Source organism: Myiozetetes cayanensis, unplaced genomic scaffold (genome assembly GCF_022539395.1).
Source record: "Myiozetetes cayanensis isolate MyiCay16 unplaced genomic scaffold, myiCay2020 scf12, whole genome shotgun sequence".
NCBI classification, from domain to species: Eukaryota; Metazoa; Chordata; class Aves; order Passeriformes; family Tyrannidae; genus Myiozetetes; species Myiozetetes cayanensis.
In genome coordinates, this window is record NW_026086826.1 from 14,136,738 (window position 1) to 14,158,019 (window position 21,282).

Genomic DNA, 21,282 nt, shown 5'->3' on the forward strand with positions numbered 1-21,282 from the left:
AAGAATACCCGGCCTGTGGCGCTCCCTTCGCTGCGCCGGGCGGAGCCTCCGCCCGCCCCGCCCCGCCCCGCCCCTTCCGGCGCGGGCGGCCAACATGGTGGGTACGGGGGCAGCGCGGGCGGCACCGGCCTCGCCCGCCGGACCGCGGGGCTCCGGGGGGAACGCGGCTGGCACCGCAGCCGCCCTGGAGGGACGCGGCTGGCACCGGAGCCGCTCGGGAGGGCGCGGGTGGCACTCGCTCCTCCGGCTCCGTGAGCGGCGGCAGGGCCCGGCCTGGCGGGGCGGAGGGCCAAGGGCGGCAGCGCCGGGCCGAGCGCTGCACGCCGGGCCCGGGAAGGGCTTCTGCGTCCGGTGCTTCAGGGTGTTCCTGGAGAGCTCGTGTTTTTTCTCCGCTTCGTGGCAGGGTTTCGTTCGCAGCCTGTCCCGGGAAAGGGTTTAGCCAGGCTGGAAAGTGACCTTCCCTGGGCTCAGAATTACCGGAGGGATGTTTGTTTCCAGAGTCGCAGTCACCGCTGTTGACTAAATTATACCAAGGTGCTAAAACGTCTTGACCTGACATTGCAACTGCCGTGTTGTTGGTGCTTTTTACAGGGGACACCGCAAAAGGATGTTACAATAAAACCCGATGCCCCGAGCACGTTACTTGCAGAGAAACATGCAGATTATATAGCTTCGTATGGAACAAAGAAGGATGATTATGTAGGTATCAGTTTGTTTCAGTACAGCTGTGGGTTTATTAAAAGTAATAATAACTTTTATTTATTGGCTTCCATTTAAGGGTGAGATGCATGCTGTCAAGCTAATAGTTTTTTGCCCTGCAATCCAAACTATAAAATAAAGATATTTTTGTTAGTTTCTCCAGGTCTGTGATGAGTTTTGGCATGTATTATCTGAGTATAAATTTGAAGATTATCCATTCAGCTCTAGAATTACTCTGAGACCTGAGAAACAAACTATTAGTTGCTTCTTCATCCACTAGAATGCACAAGTAGAGCTGCATTTGCACATTGCGCTTTTGATGGAACAACTTAATGCATCCCACCACAGCACTGCTTCATGCTTATTAGACTTCATAAACACTTTAAAATCAGTTTTATAGTCATACATGATTGATTGTAGCCCACAACAATAGGATTCTACTTCTAGCAGGTGAAAAATGTCAGTAACTGCTTATGTGAAGAAAAGTTGCAGTTGCCTTTACTGTTTTCAAAAGAATTCTTAAACGCTGTTACTTAGGATTGTTTTTTTCTTGTGCTTAAAAAGTACTGCATGTAGAAAATATGTGGTGTGGGTGAAGTAATCAATGTAAGAGAATTCAATATAAAGTTTCACTTTCTAATACAACTTTAGATTGTGAGAGTTGGGCACTTGAAATAAGTTTCATTAAATGTTAGACTTGTTGTGTTTTGAGACTAGTTGGGGTGGCAACTTAAGGGGTAGTTTGAATGCCAAGATAATAAGCAATGATCTGAAGTGAATTGGTGCCCAGCTACTCATATGTTCTCAATTTGACACAGGGCTTGATACTTTGGACTAGAAAAATACAGGGGAGGAAGGGAGTGTAGGATGTGTAGATCTATACGTGTGCATGTGCCTGTGTGTATATACACATGTGCAGGACGCACAGAATGTGTGTGAGTGGCTGACACAGAGTCTGTTGGTAAAGGGATGGAAGGTGGTTGGCTTACTAGAAACTACTTGTAAATGTTGACCAGTCAATTTTCATTGCTCTGTATTGATGGTGGTCTGAACAAGAACTAAAATAATGCACTACTTAGGAATACTGTATGTCGGAGTATTTGAGGATGAGTGGTATCTACTGGGGGCTGACAGCGATGGATCTCATGGGGCAGCTGCACCGAATGAACAAAGAGGAAATTCTGGCATTCATCAAATCGTGTCAGCATGAGTGTGGGGGAATAAGTGCCAGCATAGGTCATGATCCTCATCTTCTGTATACCCTCAGTGCTGTCCAGGTAAGTGTAGGAAGGTAATTTTAGAAAAAAGTGTTTGTGATTAATGATTTTTATGATTGCAGATTTATGAAGCAGTTGTTGTTGTAAAATCAATGGTAAAAATTACTCTAGTACCTTATTAAAAAAAAATCGAATGAACACAGCTTTAGGATTTAACTGTATCACTTCCTAAAAGTTGTCATATTCAGTATTGTTTTACTTTTAACAATCATTTAATGATTACTGCATACTCTTACCAATTTTGTAGCAGTGTAACAAACACTGTTAGACCTACCTACATATCCAAGATGTATAAAGCAATGTCATGTTTTCTTGTGATCACAGTTAATAGGAATTTGTTCAGATTTACTTTTTAGGGTGCATTGCCTGTATTTTCATTTGAGAATTACTTAGTTTTTAGACAGAGATAGATAAGCTAAGTACAGTGATTAACTACTAAAGTGAAAGAAAGTTTATTTTAATTAACCTTACGAGATAGCACTCACAGTCAAATAAAGTCTTTTATAAATCCAGGGGAAGTTTTTTGTTAGGAAATAAAGTTTTGCCTCTCTTTGATTGTTACTGTGTCTTTTTTTTTCCTTAGATTCTTATCTTATATGATAGTCTCCATGTTGTTGATGTAAATAAAATTGTTGAATATATACAGAGCTTGCAAAAAGAAGATGGATCATTTGCTGGAGATGAATGGGGTAAATTTTAAATCTTTAAAATATAGTGACTAGGTTGATGTGTAAGTCTGTAAATTTAAGTTTCCTTGGATGATCTTTTTGCATACGTATTGTATGTGAACACTTTTATTCTCCAAGTTATGAAAAAGAAGAGTTTGTGAAGGGTAGAGTTGTGTTTCATTCCTTTCATAAATATTCTAAACTTCAGTTCCATTCTTGTATTAGGAATAAATTGTCCCATTCCTTTTGGGCATTTTTAACTTAACAGTACTTTGAGTTACTGGATACACTCTTCCATAAGGAATGTTTTATACTTGCTGTTTAATGGCAGACAGCAATGATCTTTATCCATGCCAGCTGTGAAAGGATCTTTCAGTATATGGGAGTGAGAAAAACTGGGTTTGTACTCATGAACTTCTGTTAATACTGATTTTGTTTCTGCATATAAATTCTTCATGAACAAACATGGCATTTTCAAGCTCTAGCATAAGTACTTAGTCACTCTAAAAATACTAATCCCCATGGAAGACTTAATTTTCATAAAATCTATTGCATGTCCCTCATGTTCTTGTTCTGGTAAAGTTCAGACAAGGGAGATCTTAGCAGTATATGTATGTTACTGTAAAAGTAGATGATATACTGTGTGTTAAATTGGTTCATAGTTTGCTGCATCCTTTTTGTTGAAACATCAGGAGTGTACTGAATGCACAGTGGATTGACAATACTTCTGAAAGGCAGTTATAGTGCAGCTGAAGGAGTGTGATCAGTTCAATTTTAAATTGTGACTCTGAAGTGTTAATTGCTCAGGCTATATTGGTACAGACTTGCTGAGCAATCATTCTGTTTATGGGTGCAGTGGCTTTGGTTTGGCTGCCGGGTATAAATATGCAAAAGAAAACTTGCAGCTTTAATCAGTTTTCCTCTAAAACCAAAATTGGCTTCTACTTCTGTCTAGATTTAAGGCACAGCAAGAATTGTCTGATTACTACTGAATTATTTCCACTGCTCTGCAATTATCTTGTAGAACACTACAGGTAAACTGTAAAATCCTAGAGTTATTTGTAAATTACCACTAGTTGAATTGATTTGGATTTATATCTGTCTAGTTCTAAATGAGTTGTTGACTTTATGTGCAGTAAACATACAGGTCACTTGAATTGCCATGTAGGTTTTCTAAATTACTGAGGAAATAATTAATGAGCTGGAAACTGAAATGGTATAAGGGAAATTTTTAGCTGATTTTGTTGTTCAGTATAAAACCTAGTATTTTAACGTTTAGTTCCATACTTTCAGTGGTGATTTAAATGTATTTTTGTTTAAAAAACAATCTTATTTCATTTCCTACCCCCCACATTATAGGAGAAATAGATACAAGGTTCTCCTTCTGTGCTGCGGCAACTCTTGCACTTCTGGTAAGTCCTAAACCATCACTTGCACAAGTACAGAATCTTCTCTTTAGTACTGCTGAAGTTTGTGTAGGTAATGAGCTCAGTAGAATATCAAGTGCATTAGTTATTTTCTGACTTGCAGGGAAAGCTGGATGCTATTGACGTGGGGAAAGCAGTAGAATTCGTTTTGTCCTGTATGAACTTTGATGGAGGATTTGGTTGTAGACCAGGTTCCGAATCACATGCAGGACAGGTGAGTTTTTCTTTATATGGAAATGTTTTAAATTAGCAAGCATCACACACAGCCTATAAATGTTTCTTTACAACATCTATCAGTGATGGCAATTGATGTACCTTGCTTGTTTCTCAAAATGCCTTATTCAAGTACCTTGGTTAAAATAAATGAACAAATCTGAGAAGATGAGTCAAGACTCCAGAGGTTATAGTCTGAGTAGAAAAAAAAGATGGTAAGGGAAGGACTTTTAGGACTGTAATTCAGTCTTTACATAGAGATGTTGAAATAGTCAGCATGAGGATTTTTAGAGAATTTTAAATAGGTTTCAGTAGAGACAGTGGACAAGATTTATCACTGTGTCTGTCACAAATCAGAATGAGATGTAAAGGTCAATTGTATAATATGTTTGAGATTTATCAGCTCATGTACCCAAATGACAATGAGATACTCAAGCCTTGCCTAATTTTTGGAGGAAAGTCAATTTTAAGATAAGATAACCTAACTCAGTAATGGAAAAACTTACCAATTAGAGTTGCTAGTGTTATGCACTTTACAAGTGACACTGGATTCTGAAAAACGCTCAGTAAAATCTACTTGAGAATGCAGTAGTATAATTGGAACAAATTAAGGAATGTCCCAAGGAAGACAACCTCAGTAACTTCTTCCAGCAGAAAATTTGCATAAGACTACCTTTCCTATTTTTATTTCTTTTCATGGAAGAGTTTATTGCACTTAACCTGAATGTGAGGGGGGAAAAAAATCAATTTTTAATAAAATATTTAAATGGTGTTGCAGTTACCTGTTTATTTTGCAAAATTATGATGAGAAATGCCATAGCCAGGATTCACCTCATCATATGAAAATACGGAGGTATTTTGTTGAGAACCTCCTGAAGGGAGGTTGTAGTGAGGTGGGAGTTGGCCTCTTCTCCCAGACAACATGTGACAGGAGAAGGGGAAATGTCCTCAAGTTGTGCTATGGGAGATTCAGTTTGGATATTAGGAAAAATTTCTTAACAAAGTTAAGCTTTGGAACAGGCTCCCCAGGGAAGTGGTAGATTTCCCCATCCCTGGTAGTGTTCAAAAAATGAGTAGACATGGCACTTCATGGTAAGGGTTTAGTGTCATGGTGGTATTAGGTCTAAGATTGGACTTTCCAACCTTAATAATTCTATGATTCTTGACATTTGTGCTTCGCTGCTTTCTTAGTGACCACGTGAAACGTGACCACAGTATGCTGTTGCACTGTAAATGTTATTTCCTAGGAAAAAAATAGGAATTTTTAATTAATTATTAAAACTGGATTAATCAATGCAGATATATTACATGGCACTTTGAAAGTAAACCTGACATGACTGAATGTATGTGGAACTGCTGAGGTAGTTAATGATCAGGGTTAGCCTGTTTCTGCTATTTGGTCTGTTCCTTTGCTCTTTAGTTTGCTCTCCAGAAGCGTTAGGGTAAGAGGCAAGTACAGGAACAAACCATAGGCTGGATGCAAAATTTTGATAAAGGCCGTGTCCATCCAGCCTGAAGAAATCACTTTGAGTACTGTGGCCTGAGAATCTGTGTTTTTAAAATAAAACTGGATGACTCTGTCAGATCTTCTAGGATCACTTTCCAAGCCTTGTATTAGTGTCTTATATTAGTAAAATCTTACTGCTGTGTAATTGCATTGTGTTATTGGTACTTTTTTACAAAAGCAATTGTAAGCAACTGTAACAATAAGATACTTTTCTAATGGAAAACTAAAAGTTTAAATGTTTGTGTGCTTATTTTGCATTATTTACGTAACAGTATTGCTGCTTTGAGATCTTTCTTCATTTAGTCTGCTAAACTGTACTTAGGTTTTACATACACAAAAAATTTATGTCTGTAATTTTAGATCTATTGTTGCACAGGATTTCTGGCTATAACAGATCAGTTGCATCAAGTAAATGTTGACTTGCTGGGTTGGTGGCTTTGTGAACGTCAGTTGCCTTCTGGAGGTCTCAACGGGCGACCAGAAAAGGTATTGGGTGGTTTCTTTGTTCAAACTTCAATAGAGATGGCTTTTTCTAAAGCTGAAAATGCCATGACTTCTTTGAAAAGTTTACTAAATACTTCATATAAGTCAGACCTTTATTTTGACTCTTCATTTTGTCAATAACACTTGTTATGCAGTCCTTAGCTGTGCTAGTCTGAGTCCTCAGGGTAGGGAAGAACACATAGTGATGTCTTACTGACCACTTGAACCGTTATTCTGTTAAACTGGGTCAAATTCTCCCCCCTCCCTAAAATGCAACTAGTTGATATTAAGTTCTTTGTATTTGCTCCTGGAAAAAGTGCTGTGTTTTTTTTAGCCTCCCTCACAGGTGTAGTCTGCTTAAAATCACATTCTTGAGGACTTGTTTCTTGAAGAAGGGAAGATGTCTGAAAAAGAGACTTTCCCTTCCTGAAAAGGGAAGTCCTCTGAAAAGAAACTGCATCCAAAAATTCCCTTTTACTCCAGAGATACTCTTGTTATTTCTCTGCAACAGCCTTATGACAGCATGCCTGGTAATTTGCAAAATTACCAGTAAAATTTGCAAGGTTATGTTTAAAACAAAATATTAATCTACTTCTCTGCTTGCCAGTTACCTGATGTGTGTTATTCGTGGTGGGTGCTAGCATCTTTGAAGATGATTGGTAGGATACATTGGATTGACGGAGAGAAACTGCGCTGCTTTATTTTGGCTTGCCAGGATGAGGAGACTGGTGGATTTGCTGACAGACCAGGAGATATGGTAAATAATACTTTTTCTAAATGAAATATACATAATTGAAAATTTCAATGGGAAAAAGAAGGTTTCTTGTTTGCTTGTAACTCAACTCATGATCCAGGTGGGTTTTGCAGATGCTGCAATTTCCTTTGAAGGAAGAATAGGTTATAATTTCCTTTGAAGGCTTACTTGGGGAGCACATACTCTATATTTCACTTCTATCCCCCTCTGAAGTCAGTTGCCGTTTCCTACAATTTCTGGTTTGGTTCTCATAACACATACAACACAAATCGTTTCTCACAAGACCACTTGGAAGATCTATGTGAAAGCCAGTGTTTGGTGGTGGGTTTTTTGGGATGCGTGTGGGTTCTTGGGGTTTATCATTTTGTTTTGTGAAATGATATGCAAGCTAAAGTATGGTGGTTTTACCTGATCTAAATGAGTCATAAGTTTTTATTAAGAATCCTTATATGCTAACTTTTGTTTTGTGCCAGCCCAGCCACTGAATAAATTCTTTCACTGGCATTTGTCTAGGTGAGGGAGGAAGAAGCTTTTGTTATAGCGATATGAAGAGGCTGGTGGTATGGATTTTCTGCTTGTTTAAGAGAGCAGTTATGATTTAGCTGGTCTGTTCTTTCTGGTTTCAAGTGGAAGTAATTGAGATTGTCCAGGTAAACTGGCATATAAGGTTCCTATCTTTCAAGGGTGCTGGACAGATAAAGTAAAAAGTATTATGACACCTCATTGCAATTCCTATAGAGCACTTGGCTGCTTATTTATTAACAGTCTGGGGAAGTCTTAGCTGCTTTTAGTGCAGCTGCCCATGTCTGTTCCATTCTCCACAAATGTATTGGAAAAACAAGCTGCCTTCTTTTTCTTTGCAAGCTGATACTATATTCCCAGTTGGGAGAGAAATCTCTTTAGCCTATCATTGGAGAGTTGTTTTGTGGTCTTAAATTAGGAAGGATTTTTATTTCTAAGGAGCTCACAGAAGGACCTTTTCCCTTTTTAGAATTCTCCAAGAAAAGCCCAGCACTTCAAGTCTGAATGTTTTTCTGGCTTGGAGATTAAACTTGAGCTGTCGAAATATTTGTGTCTTCCTGGAAGAGCAACTTTGCAGAACCTTTTCCCTGTATCTAATACGAGCACCTTTGGGAGAGGCTTTTGCATGCTATATTAGCAGTAATTTCTTATTATTTTTACCTGTCCCTGTTGCTGAAGAGGGAACTCCCATGGAAATGTTGATACTTACAGGTTTTTGATTTGTTACTGCAGACACTCACTCCTAACAGACCCTCTTTTGGGGACTTTTGTGTTTAGGTTGTTTGTCAGGTTGGAGGTTCTGGGAGGGTGTCTTGTGATTTTGGGAGTGGAGGTTTGAAGGGGTTCTGTTTTATTTATAGAGGTTTTCTAGCAAAGTAGGTTGCTGCTTCCCTCTCAAGATTTTATAGCACAGCTCTGTATTTGGAGATAAAGAGCTTTATGATGTACCTGAAGAACAAATGAGGAATTTAGGGAAGTGGTACTTGTAGATGATCAGATTTACTTTTAACATATTAATTATCCTTGCTTCTGCCACCCTGTGATATTGCATGCCAGTGGACATACATATGAATGCTTTTTGTCTAACTCAGAGTTGAAAATTGTCTTAGCAGCAGATAATTAACAACATCTCTGAGTAAATCATAGTATTGTAAATGCACGCTGGTGAAATTGTCTCACCTGTCAACACATGTTAGCACAAATGCTTGTTCGGTTGCGTTGTCTTCCTCAGGCATGGAGATCTGCAGTTCTCTTGCAAACAAAAGCTTCATTTTGTACAAGTGAAAAAGTGATTGACCTTGGAAATGGACCCAAACTTTCTTTTTTCTCCCAGGTGGATCCATTTCACACCTTATTTGGAATTGCTGGACTATCTTTATTAGGAGAAGAACAAATTAAGGCTGTCAATCCTGTCTTTTGTATGCCAGAAGATGTCCTTCGAAGAATAAATGTACAGCCTGAGCTTGTGAGCTAAGCCTTGTAGAGACAAAAGGTTGATATGACCAGTTGCTTTGGTTTTACTAATTTATAATCTCATCTGTGAAACTGTCAGCATATTCTTCCCTTGAGATGTGTTTACATTATAGAAGTAAAGCAATAGCTTTGCTGTGGGCTTTGTCACTTTGTAAATTGTATCAGAACAGGCAGGTTCTCATAATCTAAGTGTAACATGTTCTTCGGTTATATTATAAGAGATGTAGAAACATTTCCAATCTGTATTTAAATGTATGGACCTTGGCTTTTTTTTTTTTTTTTTAATATTCAAATCAAAGCTTGATTGTGTGAATGCTTAATATTTGTGTTACTGTGCTATCAACCATGCTACACCGGTCTTTATATAGGCCTCTTTTGATGGTGGATCACACAGAGCACTTTAAAAGAAGATATAAAAAACCCCAACCAACCAACAAAATCTTACCTAAGCCATGCACTTGATGCCACACACTTGTGTATTTAATTTGTCCTGTTCATGTTTGCCATCAGTTTTCTATACTGAGAAACAAGCTGCTGCTTCTGATAGTAATTGATACCAGTAAAACCATAATTATGGTTCTTCTAAGTATGTAAATGTTTTTATTTATTGATGAGTCCTTAGACAAAATTCCACTAATATTTGAAATACAGCATACCTTGAGTATATAGAGTGAAAGTTGCTAACATTAAGCATTCTGGAGAAGGTCTGTACAGGACAGTGACTTGTACTTGAATATAGAGTTGATTCTAAATTTGTTGCTGGGTTGAAATCCTACTTTTGTAACTTTTACAACAATAATTGCCAACACTTGATTATGATGTAAAAAAAAAAATAAAACTAGCCATGGAAAATACTTGTTTACTGAAGGATGAAGTCCTCTTTGTCTTCACAGAAGTCCTAAATTTGCCTCTTAATTTACATTCCACACACCTTGGCTGAGACTAAATGGTAGTCCAGTTGCAATATACAGTAAAAGGTAATTGTGAAGGGGAGGAAGTGCTTGGTAATCTCTGTAATTATGCTTAACAAAGGCCTAAAGTTGTTTTCAACACAGTTTTAAAAGCCAGCTGATTAGTTTCATCCAGCCTGTCAGTGTTAGTAGAGAGTAAGCTAAACTCGACAAAGTCACTTTTTGATAGACTTTTACTTCAAGTGAATTTCAAAGACAGGAAGTGAATTCAAATGCTCAAGTATTTCTGGTGAATTTTTAAAGCCTTTCTGCAGGTTTCTTAGCTAAGGTAAAAGATTTTTGGTTGCCTAGTTGCTTGAATAATTCTTTGGTCAAAGCCTGGAATGAATTTATTTTTCAAGATTTGGAAAACTGTTACAGTAGGCTTAGTGTTGAGTGTAAGGGAATGAGACCCCAATCAGGTTTTATCTTAACTGTAAAGGTTAACATAAAATTTTAAAATAAGTGTTTTTTTCATTGCAGGTTACCTTTGCAAGTGCCACTTCTTTTCTTAAGAAGGTTCTTCCCTTCTTTACATCAGTTCTTTAGGTATTGTATTTCTAAAAAGAGAATCATCACAACTTTTCTTACACAAACAAAATCACATTTTTCATTAAATGTACTGTGAAAAACATTAATTGCCTAGTGTGTCTATGTTAAGATTTATGTCATTTTGGTGCAGTTAAGATCTACCTCTCTTTTGTTAAAAATACAGCTAAGATTTTTTTTTCTGAGTTTATCTAGTTAGAAAGTTGGCGGTAATTAATCTACTGTTCTCAGTCTTCAGTTACAGGTCCTTTATTAAAAACTTTTGGAAAATGTACTTTCAAAAATTTTTTTACATTGAAATCTTTATATGGAAAGATCTTAATCCTAAGTACTGTAGTGTAGCCAACATTCCCAGCAATAAATTTTGAAAGATTCTGAATGAGAATTTGTGAAAGAATAGTGACTAATTCAGGTACATAAAATTGTGTGTCTGAAGATATGTTAATTAAAAGAGAGTCTCTGTTTACATGTGGGGAAATCAACAGCCATTCTGTTACCTTCTACATGGTCAAGTCCATTTTTCCAAATGTGCTTCCTTTAGGTTTTGTTGAGACAGCTTGGTTAGGTGAATTCAGCTTTATGATTTGTGACTATGTAAAAGGAAAGAAAGGTGAAAGATGGACCTTCCTTTTGTTTCTGCTTTTCTTGCCATATATTTGGATTTCTGTCAGAGAAGAGGAGGTCTAACTCCAGCTGCAGGAGTCGGAATGCATATGGAAAGTTCAGCGTAGAACTTCAGGACAGTGGCAGTAACTGGAATTGTCACCTACTATCTTCCATACTTTGCTCTGCCGTGAGACTTTCTGATGTTGAAATTTTTAAAGTTGTCTGATGGCAATGCTCAGTGCTGAGGGACTGCATGCCTATTCTGAACGGGTAGGAGAAGGACAGTATCTTTCAGATGCCAACTGAGGAGCTGCAGCTGACGAGTTGCTGTTGTGAAGCTGAATAGTCATCAAACTACATTTGTCCACAAGGAGTTGTGGCTGGCTTCGGTTCGGAGTGTATTATAATGCAAGTGTATTAAATGCTAGAGACAAAACAGTGCCTAGTCAAAATGTTAATTGAAACAGTTTGAGTGGTGTATATTATATGCTAATGTACAAAGCAGTGTTAAGTGTTCTGAAACATGCCTGGCAGCACGTGTTTAAGACAATTGCACAGGTAATTATGGGGATCTTTTTGTACCAAAACTCATGAGCAGGAAGAAAACATCTGTGAAGCTCCCACTGAAACAGTTTGAATGATGAAAAATTAATGCAGGACAGATTACGTTTAAATGCAGTACTCCTGCTGTAAAGAGTATAGCAGGCACCTTCCTCTAGGTCCCTGCCTATTTATAATGGAACCCGTTGCACAGCCAGCAGCTCCGTTTACTGCTGTGTCATTTACAGCTGCACCTTGACAACTTTCTTTAAGCCGGCCGCTCGCCCCTCAGGAGCCGGCGGGCCGCGGTGCCGCCCTTCGGAGCGCGGGGCGGGGCCGGTGCTGAGGGGTCGCTCCATGGCGAGCTCGGGCAGGCGTGAGGCCACCTCGGCCACCTCGGAGTCCTTCCCGAGCCGCGACTCGTCCACCCCGTTCGCGGGCGGGCGGGCGGAGCGGACGCCCCGCTACACCCTGGGGCTGCTGCAGACGCCGCGCAGCTCGGGCAGCACGGGCGGCTCCTCAGGCGGCGGGGCCCGGCCCGGCAGCTCCAGCGGGGAAGGCCCCGCTCCCGGGCGCGCCGCCGGGGGCAGCGGGGCGAAGCCGGCAGTTTCCGACAGAGGAGGTGCGGTGCGGTCTCTGCACGGGTCTAGATCTCCTTCTTTGTCCTCCTGCCCTCTGTGCTCGGGTCGGGTTCCTCCAGGCGGTGCTTACTGAGAGGGGCCAGCAGCAACTCACCACCTTAGAGACCTTTTTTTTTTTCATTTAGCCTGCCAGAACAATGGAATTCGCTCCTTAGCACTTCTTTAAATAAATCTGTGTTACTTTCTTTGTATAGTAGTATCTGAGTTCGCTGATGGGACCAGTAAACTGGTTTGAATTGCTGCACAGTATTTGCTTTACAGGAGAGACTTGAACCACGTTCGGTTGGTGGGTTTTGGTTTTGCGTTTGGTTTGTTGGTTGTTTTGGCATTTTTGTTGGTGGGTTTTGGTTTTGTGTTGTTTTGGGGGGGGGTTTCCTGGCCTTTGAAGTATTTTTAAGTGCTTGTCATCCTTGATGTGTGGTAAGAACCTTGCGGTCTTACAATGCATCGCAGTTATTTGCCATACTTCACATAAAGCTGCTCCTAACACCAGTCTCCTGCTCCCCGAGGACGGGACAGCTCAACAACTGCATACGGAAGATCTGTGCATCACTAGGTCGTAGGACTTGGTGCCACAATCAAAGTCTGTATCTTGGCAGGCAGGAAAAAAGGTTGAATTTTTTTTTAGTGGAGACAAACTATGAAAATATTTGGAAATTATTTTGACATTTGCTGAAATGCATTCTGAAGTATGTATACCTCCATTATGCATAAATTGGAAAGTAGGAGAAATGCTTTGGGGTAATGTACATGATTACTGGGGAAGCCTGAAAAAAAAAAAAAACAAACCAAAACCCCCAAATTAGAATGCTAATTTGAATAGGGCATAACTTCAGTGCTGGTTTTAAGGAATATATGTGTGTGTACCTTGGTACATCTGGTGTTAAAATTACAGTTTTCCCCATGTTATGGGAGATTCAGTACCTTCTAACATCAGAGTGAAGTCTCTTCTACCAAACCTCTGGGAGAACTTATGTCAAAATCTTAAGTGAATGCTATTTTATCAAATCATCTGTATGCATTGCAATGCTGATTTGTCCACTTAAAAAAAACCCCAACCAGTCTGAACCAATATTTTTATCAACTGTCACAGTTTAAGATTAAAAAACAAACAAACAAAAAACCCCACTTTGCCCCTCAAAAAACCCAAACAAACCCCAGTACTGCAAATATTTTTGTACTAACTGACCATGATAAAGACTCATGCAGTTAAAGGGTCATCTGAGAATACTGAAGTATTTTGCCTTGCTTATCAGTTTTTAATGTAATATAAAGAACAGAGATATTTGGGTTTCCCTGTCTTTTAATACCTAGGATTTTGTAGGTTTTAAGTGGAACAGCTCTTTATATTCACTTTTTTTATGTTAAAAAGCAATTATCTAAACTCAACTAAGGATGTGATGTTTTCAGTCATCTTGAGAATTGAAAGCAAGTAAATGACTTAAATAATTTATAGAACCTCATGTTCTGAGACAGAGATATTTTGCAGGACTTAAAAACGTGGATAGATCTTAAATACATGTGTAAATGAAACTGCTGTTAAGAAATATATCCCAGATTATTGTATGATTTTTGAGGGTTGATCCCCATAGATTCAAAGGGAGATCATGCTTAAGTGATTCTTTGCTTTCTTTTATTGTCCTGTTTTTTAAAAGTAATGCTCAGCTTTTGAAAAAAAAGGTTTTCATAAACATGTGTGATTTTGGACAGTGGTTTTAAAGCTGATGGGCAAATGCGTCATAAAGCTGACCTACGGTATTCTTCTGTAAATCTAGAATTCATTAGAATACGAAGTTATCTATTGTAAAGTGACTTCTGTTGTATTATTTCACCCAAAAAACGTAAACTATTATTTTTTTATTGGCGTTGCAAGTAATACCATTGCAGAAAATGATCATATTAGTGCAAGCTTGTTTGCAAAACAGTCTGATTTTTTAATTTCATTTTGTACTCTGGAGAGCTTTTACAGAATGACATTTTGCTGGGATATTTCTACTGAGAAAAATGAAGTTTTGTAAGCTGCATATTTGTATGTTATTTTCTGAATAAAAACTTGTTGTGTCTTTTCTCATAACTCACTTCTTTCTCCCTCCCTCAGAATCATATTTTGGGGACAAAAGTTCTTGTGTAGAAAATGCTAACACATTGAATCTCACAAGTTCTTCTTCTGTGCGAGGCCTGAATAGCACGTGTGTAGGAAAAACACCCCTGTCCTCCAGTAGATCTGTTTGCAGAAGCCATACCCCTCTTATGGGATATTCTGGTAAGACTAACAGCTCTTACAGGAAATAATCCTACTTACATTTCTTATGTTATTTTGTTAAATACAGTTTAATTTTTTTTACGTGATAAGTTACTGAAATACATTCAAAACACAACACACGATGTGTTTTGTACTATAGAGGATGCTGGCAATCAACAATACAGCAGCAGGAAAATACTACTTTAGATACTGAGATGTTTTGGTATTGCATCCTCTTGTCACTTGCTTTGCATTCAGGTATAAATTATCAATGTAGTTATAATTCAGACTTTTTTCAAATTGTCCAAAATTTAATTATGTGTGTGGATATGTCAGTTTGTGCAGTCACTGAACTGAAGAGCCCAAATTCAGGCAAATCTTTAATTGGGGCATCTTTTTAGGCTTGTAGTGCATTGGACATCACATACAATATAATTCTCAAGTTTCTTGATGCAAGTTTTATGCATTTTATGTTGGCAGCTTCAGAGGTGTAGAGCACTAGTTCTTCAGAACACTTACACAGGAGCTCATTGGGGGTACATTTTGCAGTGCTTTTTATGAACTAAGTTGTGTTCCAGGATAACGATGCCTTGTGCCATGTTATGTGTATCTGTGTGCTGTGCAAAAGTCATGGGATTTAAAGTGAGTTCTTTCACAGTCTGACTAATCATTATGAGTTCAGTCTTGAGTGTTCCTAAAGCCTACCTGTGTCTGTATTTGTTGATCCTCACTCCACTGTTTGTGATGCTCCTTCATCAATCTTACATTGATCTGTATTGACTGTAACTGAATATATGCAACTGTTTTACAGTTACATCCTCATCTGCAGTCTCTGCTCATAGTGCTGCATCAGTTATTGTAGCTGTAGTAGAAGGAAGAGGCCTTGCCAGAGGTGAAGTCGGAATGGCCAGTATTGACTTAAAAAATCCTGAGATGATATTATCACAATTTGCAGACAATACAACTTATGCCAAGGTATTTTATAGTCTAATTATTGTGACTTACTTTCTTGAAAAAAGCTTGTGACTAAAGGGAAATTAAATTTCTGGCTTGTGGAAGAGATTTCTCAAAAATGAAGGAAACAATTTCTAGAAAATGTGCAGTGTTGAAAGGGCTGCTGTTTTCTTCACTGCGCCTCAGTTTTAGAGATTAAAGAATGTTTTTGCAAAATACACTTTATATGGGAGTGAGATGCCTTGCTTTGAAGAGCACTGGGCAATGTATGGTAGTGAACTTGAAAATATTTGTCATCAGGCAAAAGAACTCTGAAAACAGAACTGCATAAATGTGTGTGTGTGGTAATTGCAGGGCTGGCTTTGGTTGCATAAATATTCCTTCTCAGTTTGAAGTAAAATTCACTCAATTTACAGCCAAGTGTTCTGCTTACCAGCACTGCATATTGTACATTATTTTGGAGAGTAGTCTCTGTGGTTTATGCAGGAGCATTAATGAAACATCTTATATACTGTGTTTGTTGTAGTTGCACATGCTAGAAAGTAATGTGGTTTGTAGTATCTTTGCAATATTCAAAGAAACAAAAACTTACTTGGGAGAGTAAAAATGAAAAAAAAAAAAGCCAAACAAAAATTAGAGCTTATCCCCCCATTATTTAAACAGAGAATCATGTTTGCCAATGAAGCAAAAGATAAATATCCAAAAATATATTCCATGGCTATGATGGGAGGATGACTTATTTCAATGGATGGCAGCTTTCTGGGTTTGCAGCTGAAAGGTTAATGGTGCTCTGGAAGACGAAGCAATGCAACAGGTCTGAATACTATTACTCTTTTGATTGAGACTTGTTTTAGATTATGTTCTAACCTCCTCTTGTAACACTGGTATCAGTCTTAATATGGCTAAAAATGTGCATATTTAAACCAGCTTTATGTTAGACAAACACCTGTAGGAATTTAAAGTAGATTACGTGCTTCATTGGCAAACATGATTCTCTATTTAAATAATGGGGGGATAAGCTCTAATTTTTGTTTGTTTGGCTTTTTTTTTTTTTCATTTTTATGTATATACAGATACATATGAATTTGAGTCATTAGTGTCGAAATTAGCAAAAAATTTGATCTTTATTTACAAGACTGGAACTGATTTTAAAATAATAGGGTTCTGTAATTCATCATTGCTGGTTTTTTATTGTCTAAAATATTTTAAATTATGGGTTTTTATTTAATTTTTTGTTCAGGTTATTACTAAACTCAAGATTTTAACACCACTAGAAATAATAATGTCAAACACTGCTTGTGATGCAGGGAACACAACAAAACTGTTCAGTTTGATTACAGAGCATTTCAAGGTAAGATCTTAAATTTCATTCCATGTTTTAGGGGTTTTGTTGATCATTTTTAGGTGATTGTTGATTTGAGAGTTTTGCACAATTTTTAAAATGTTAAATGCAGACAGGTTGTGTTTTCTTTGATTTTTGGGTCTAAGTTTACCACGGCAAAGAATAATCAAAATGCAGCTCCCACACTGCTACTTCTAATCCTGACAGTTAAAGACGTAAAGATATTACTGATTAAAGCTGAAAGTTTTGAATTTATGGCATTGGGTAATTTGAGTAATACTGAACATAGGAAAGATTCAGAAATTAAAAAAAATTCAGCACTTTCTTTTGCTTCTCCCTTGTTCTCTCAACCTGATAAATCAATGGGGCTGACGTATCACAAAATTGGAGAAAGAGCACTGGCAGGGTAAAAGCCAGTGAGATAACCCTAGTATATGTAATTTATGAGTTTTAAAGCCTCAGAACCTTTAAAAAACTTTTAGGTAGTAATTACTACCTAAATTGCTTCATGCTTACAGAGCTGGTGGCCTCTTCATGAGTCCTCTTCTACTTCCTAAACTCTCTCCTCGTTTTTGCTCATAAATCACTGGTGCATCTGATTTGAGTTACACTGACCTGCCTCCATGAGTGTGCTCTAGTGAATATTTGTGTGAAGATAAAACCAGCTGATAGATCTCTTAGAAGCACATATCACTAGAAAAATAGAGAAGTCTGTCTTATGTAACTTTTGAAACTATTTGCTTTCATCCCCATCTTCACAGAATGTGACTTTTACAACTGTCCAAAGAAAATACTTCAATGAAACAAAGGGTTTGGAATACATAGAACAATTGTGTGCATCTGAATTTAGCACCGTTTTCATGGAGGTTCAGTCAAAGTATGTTTAAATAAGGAAAAGCTTACTGTGTCCAGATAAGTCTTTAACAACTTTTTACGTTCTCACTACATGAGCCTGTGTCTTGTTGCAAAAGTTAGAAAATCATAGCAGAGCTGTGCTTCTGTTTTGCCATCTGACATTTCTGATATATCTAGAAATTTTAATAGAAAACCTATTACAGAGTTGGGTGTTTTTTTGAATTTTCACAGCTTTCCACTTTGTCCTTTTCATTCTTCCCTTAAAGTTAAATTTGAAGAGCTATGATTGCCTTTCTTTCTGGCCTCAGCTAGTGTTTTCCTTGTATCAACAATTTTAGGTGGTGATACTTGGTGACCACGGTCTTCAAGTTACATATAATTACTGAAATATGTTATGTTCACAATACCAGCTATATAGCGTAGGGTGTCAAGTGTACAGAGGCTCAAACATTTGTGAATATTTGATTTGCAAGAATGTGTGTTCACTAGACATGTGTTAGTACATGTTCTAAATATACTGCTTTTTCAGTGCTAGTAATCCCAATAGTTGCCAGGCAGAAGTGTGAATGTTATTTCTGTTGTGCTCGGCTTTTGTGATATTTCAATAGCGCTATTCAACATTCATTAAAGATTGTTTCTTTCCTAGGTATTACTGTCTTGCAGCTGCTTCAGCTTTGCTAAAATATGTTGAATTTATTCAAAATTCCATTTATGCTCCTAAATCACTCAAGGTGCGTTTCCAGGGGAGTGAGAAAACAGCTATGATAGATTCATCTTCAGCACAAAATCTTGAACTAATAATCAATAACAGAGATTCTCGGTAAGAATATTTTTGCAAGTTATGCTTTTATGAAGTTGTATTTCACTAAGTTTCCTTTACATTTGTGTCAAAGAGCTGACCATTGTATTTATTTCTGTATGGAAGAATTTACATACCATTCAGAGCTTTCAAAAAAATATTTGGACAAAGAAATACATTAGCATAGGAAATCCTACAAATAATTTTTGCTGATCCAGTGGCAAGTGTGAATCAGCCACACACAGCTATTTCCATTCATAGATCTTACCGTGAAGCCTGGTGAGATATCTTTGTATCAGATATTCACAGGTAAAAGTTAATAGTACAGGCACACACTAAAAACACCTAAATGAAGTTTTTGTGCCAGCCTTAAATCTGGAGCTTGTCTCTCTTCATTAACTATACAGGAAATAAGTCCTCGGTTGCTTAAAGGTAGGCACTGTGGATACTATCTCAAATGTAGAGTTCCCTTTAAGTGTTTTCATGAATTGCATCTTATGGTAAATATGCCCTTAATAAAACTGGTTTTGAATTTCCTCTTTTTATTCTCTTGGCTATTGCTTTGTTCTTGTATGTCATGGTATTTCAGGAGTTTCTGCTTTATCTGTCTATCTATCTATCTACATGGTGTTTGTTTTGTAAATTTGTATCAGATTTCTTCCTGTTCAAGTTTTGGTTTAAATTAGTATGTTAATATTGCCCCAGTGTTTTCATTGACCTTCTTCCAGCCAACAGCATCGAAAGTTTCAGCTTTCTAAAACTGTTTGGCTGTGTACTAGCTGTAGATATTATGGGTGGCTTATTCTAGACAGATACAATCACCCTTAATTATGAAACCCTGGGATATGTAACATATAAAAGCCATAAACATGGAAATAATATTTCTAAATCATATACATGTTATTTAGCTCCTGTATTGACTGTAAATCAGTTCTTCAAAAAATAAAATCAAAGATTATTTATCTTTTGGACTTCTAAGTATTTTAAGTTATTTTCAGAAATGTATTTCAGTGAAAATATTCTGATAAGTATTTGATCTCTGATTGTAATTTGTCTCCTTTTGTAGGGTCGGTTCATTAATTTTTAATTAGTTTAGTTGGGAGGAAAAGTGTGAACTGCACCACTGCAGCAGCAATGGAATACTACTACAAAACATGTGGAAAATACTAAGTACAAATGTATTTCTACACTTTGGAAAATTATATAATTGAGGGCTAACAGTATATTAAATTACATTAAGTTGCCTGACTTGCTAAACTGCTGTAGTTCATGTGATATATGTGGTAAACAGGAAGATGCTAAGCATCCCAAAAACACGCCTCAAATTTGTACCTCAATTTTTTTTACCTGAAAATGTCACTTGACATTTACCATCTTTTTTTTTTTGGTGGATGTATTCTTCAAATCTATTTTATTTTCAAAGGAATGGTCACACACTTTTTGGCATCCTAAATTACACTAAAACTCCTGGTGGAAGTCGGAGACTTAGGTCCAATATCCTGGAACCTCTAGTTGATGCTGAAACAATTAACATGAGACTGGACTGTGTTCAGGAATTACTCCAGGATGAGGAGCTCTTTTTTGGTCTTCAAGCAGGTAGTAGTTTATTTTTGATACCTAATATTATATGTCTTGTTAAACATTTTTTCTAATATAGGGAAGTATGTAATGTGACTCAGTATGTTTGAAAAGTATTTTTTTAATGCTTTGTCAGGTGACATAGTGGACACTTAATTTTTGAAGTAATCTATAATATCACAGATGTGATACTTTTCTCAAGTATTTTGTGAAGAAAAGTGAATTTCTCTGATAAAGTGTGTAGAGGTCAATGAGCTTTTTCGAAGAATTGGAGTTTGTCTTAACCTTTATGGCTAGGTATGCCCTATGTTTGATGTATACAAGTAAGACATAATGTAGGCATTAAACAAACAAAGACACTGCTGAATACACTTGTATACATGTTTTTTTTTCCTGTTGCTTCATAAAATGTAGGGATCCAGAAAAATGTAAAATACAATGCCAGAGGATGAGTTAGTCCACCTGAAGCTGTATCATGTAATCTTAATCTGTGAAATATGATTCAATCTAAGAAAAATAATATTTCTGAATTGACAAATGTCTACTTATATTATGATCACTACATGCTTAGGTATAGTAAATGTAGTTACGACAAAATAATTTAGATAGCAGCTAATTTTAACCTAGATTTTACCCTGTAAATAATTTATGAAGATAGCATGTAAGAAAAAGATTAGCATTAGTACCATTAAATAATTACATGCATTAAAACAAAATAGATTTTATTACTATCTCAGTTCAATTTCTGATGTGTTTACTTTTGTTTTACAGTTGTCTCAAAATTCCTGGATACAGAACAGCTACTTTCAGTTTTGGTACAAATTCCAAAGCAGGATACAGTATGTTTCGAATTACACCTTAGACAATCAATTATCTGGTTATAACATGCAATATATAAATGTGATATTTATAAATATATATAATACATTAGAAAAAGGCTGTGTCTTAAAAAGACATGAAATAATGTTATCATAGATTGAGGTGGTTTCTTACTTTACAGCAGTAGATGATTCTCTTAGCAGAATGTTAGAAAAATTCAGGTTTGCATCAATATTACATTCATCTTAATTTATGCAAGTATACTTCCAAAAATGTTTACTTTTTCATCACTCCCCACCTTTATTCTTCATAAGTGTACATCCTGTTTGACAGTACTCAAATGAGACAGGTGAATTTTCTTCACATCAGCATCAATGGAAAAAG

General features: G+C 37.2%; 2 protein-coding genes and 1 non-coding gene across 5 annotated transcripts in view; all 3 read left to right on the forward strand.

Moving 5' to 3' along the window:
- Nucleotides 1-45: 45 nt before the first annotated feature.
- RABGGTB (Rab geranylgeranyltransferase subunit beta) lies at nucleotides 46-14,489 on the forward strand. 3 transcript variants are annotated; one of them, XR_007627814.1, is made up of 11 exons: nucleotides 46-97; nucleotides 592-699; nucleotides 1,779-1,976; nucleotides 2,560-2,665; nucleotides 4,004-4,056; nucleotides 4,175-4,285; nucleotides 6,152-6,277; nucleotides 6,882-7,031; nucleotides 8,884-9,042; nucleotides 10,457-10,522; nucleotides 14,408-14,489. XR_007627814.1 is itself a non-coding variant. In XM_050307526.1 (10 exons), exons 1-9 carry the CDS (start codon nucleotides 95-97, stop codon nucleotides 9,022-9,024), a joined length of 996 nt encoding a protein of 331 aa, XP_050163483.1. In that variant the 5' UTR covers nucleotides 46-94; the 3' UTR covers nucleotides 9,025-9,042; nucleotides 10,457-10,607. The 3 variants fall into 3 exon arrangements, 2 of the variants coding, with proteins under 2 accessions (XP_050163483.1, XP_050163482.1); XM_050307526.1 differs by lacking the exon at nucleotides 14,408-14,489 and having other exon boundaries at nucleotides 10,457-10,607; XM_050307525.1 differs by lacking the exons at nucleotides 10,457-10,522; nucleotides 14,408-14,489 and having other exon boundaries at nucleotides 8,884-9,877.
- Nucleotides 862-944, forward strand: LOC126635905 (small nucleolar RNA SNORD45). The gene has a single exon (XR_007627834.1). It is a non-coding gene; the product is annotated as a small nucleolar RNA SNORD45 (small nucleolar RNA).
- The window catches only part of MSH4 (mutS homolog 4), a 23,147-nt gene continuing 13,573 nt past the window's right edge, over nucleotides 11,709-21,282 (forward strand). Inside the window, exons 1-8 of the mRNA XM_050307527.1 lie at nucleotides 11,709-12,290; nucleotides 14,408-14,572; nucleotides 15,363-15,526; nucleotides 16,746-16,856; nucleotides 17,609-17,724; nucleotides 18,349-18,522; nucleotides 19,925-20,097; nucleotides 20,851-20,918. Coding sequence (XP_050163484.1) covers nucleotides 12,026-12,290; nucleotides 14,408-14,572; nucleotides 15,363-15,526; nucleotides 16,746-16,856; nucleotides 17,609-17,724; nucleotides 18,349-18,522; nucleotides 19,925-20,097; nucleotides 20,851-20,918 — 1,236 coding nt within the window. The 5' untranslated portion in view covers nucleotides 11,709-12,025. The remainder of the gene's footprint in view (nucleotides 12,291-14,407; nucleotides 14,573-15,362; nucleotides 15,527-16,745; nucleotides 16,857-17,608; nucleotides 17,725-18,348; nucleotides 18,523-19,924; nucleotides 20,098-20,850; nucleotides 20,919-21,282) is intronic.

Excerpts from the sequence above, each read along its gene's own strand:
- RABGGTB (XM_050307526.1), top strand. Across the intron at positions 1,977-2,559 it reads ATACCCTCAGTGCTGTCCAG|ATTCTTATCTTATATGATAG; the intron begins GTAAGTGTAGGA and ends TTTTTTCCTTAG. Across the intron at positions 4,057-4,174 it reads CGGCAACTCTTGCACTTCTG|GGAAAGCTGGATGCTATTGA; the intron begins GTAAGTCCTAAA and ends TCTGACTTGCAG.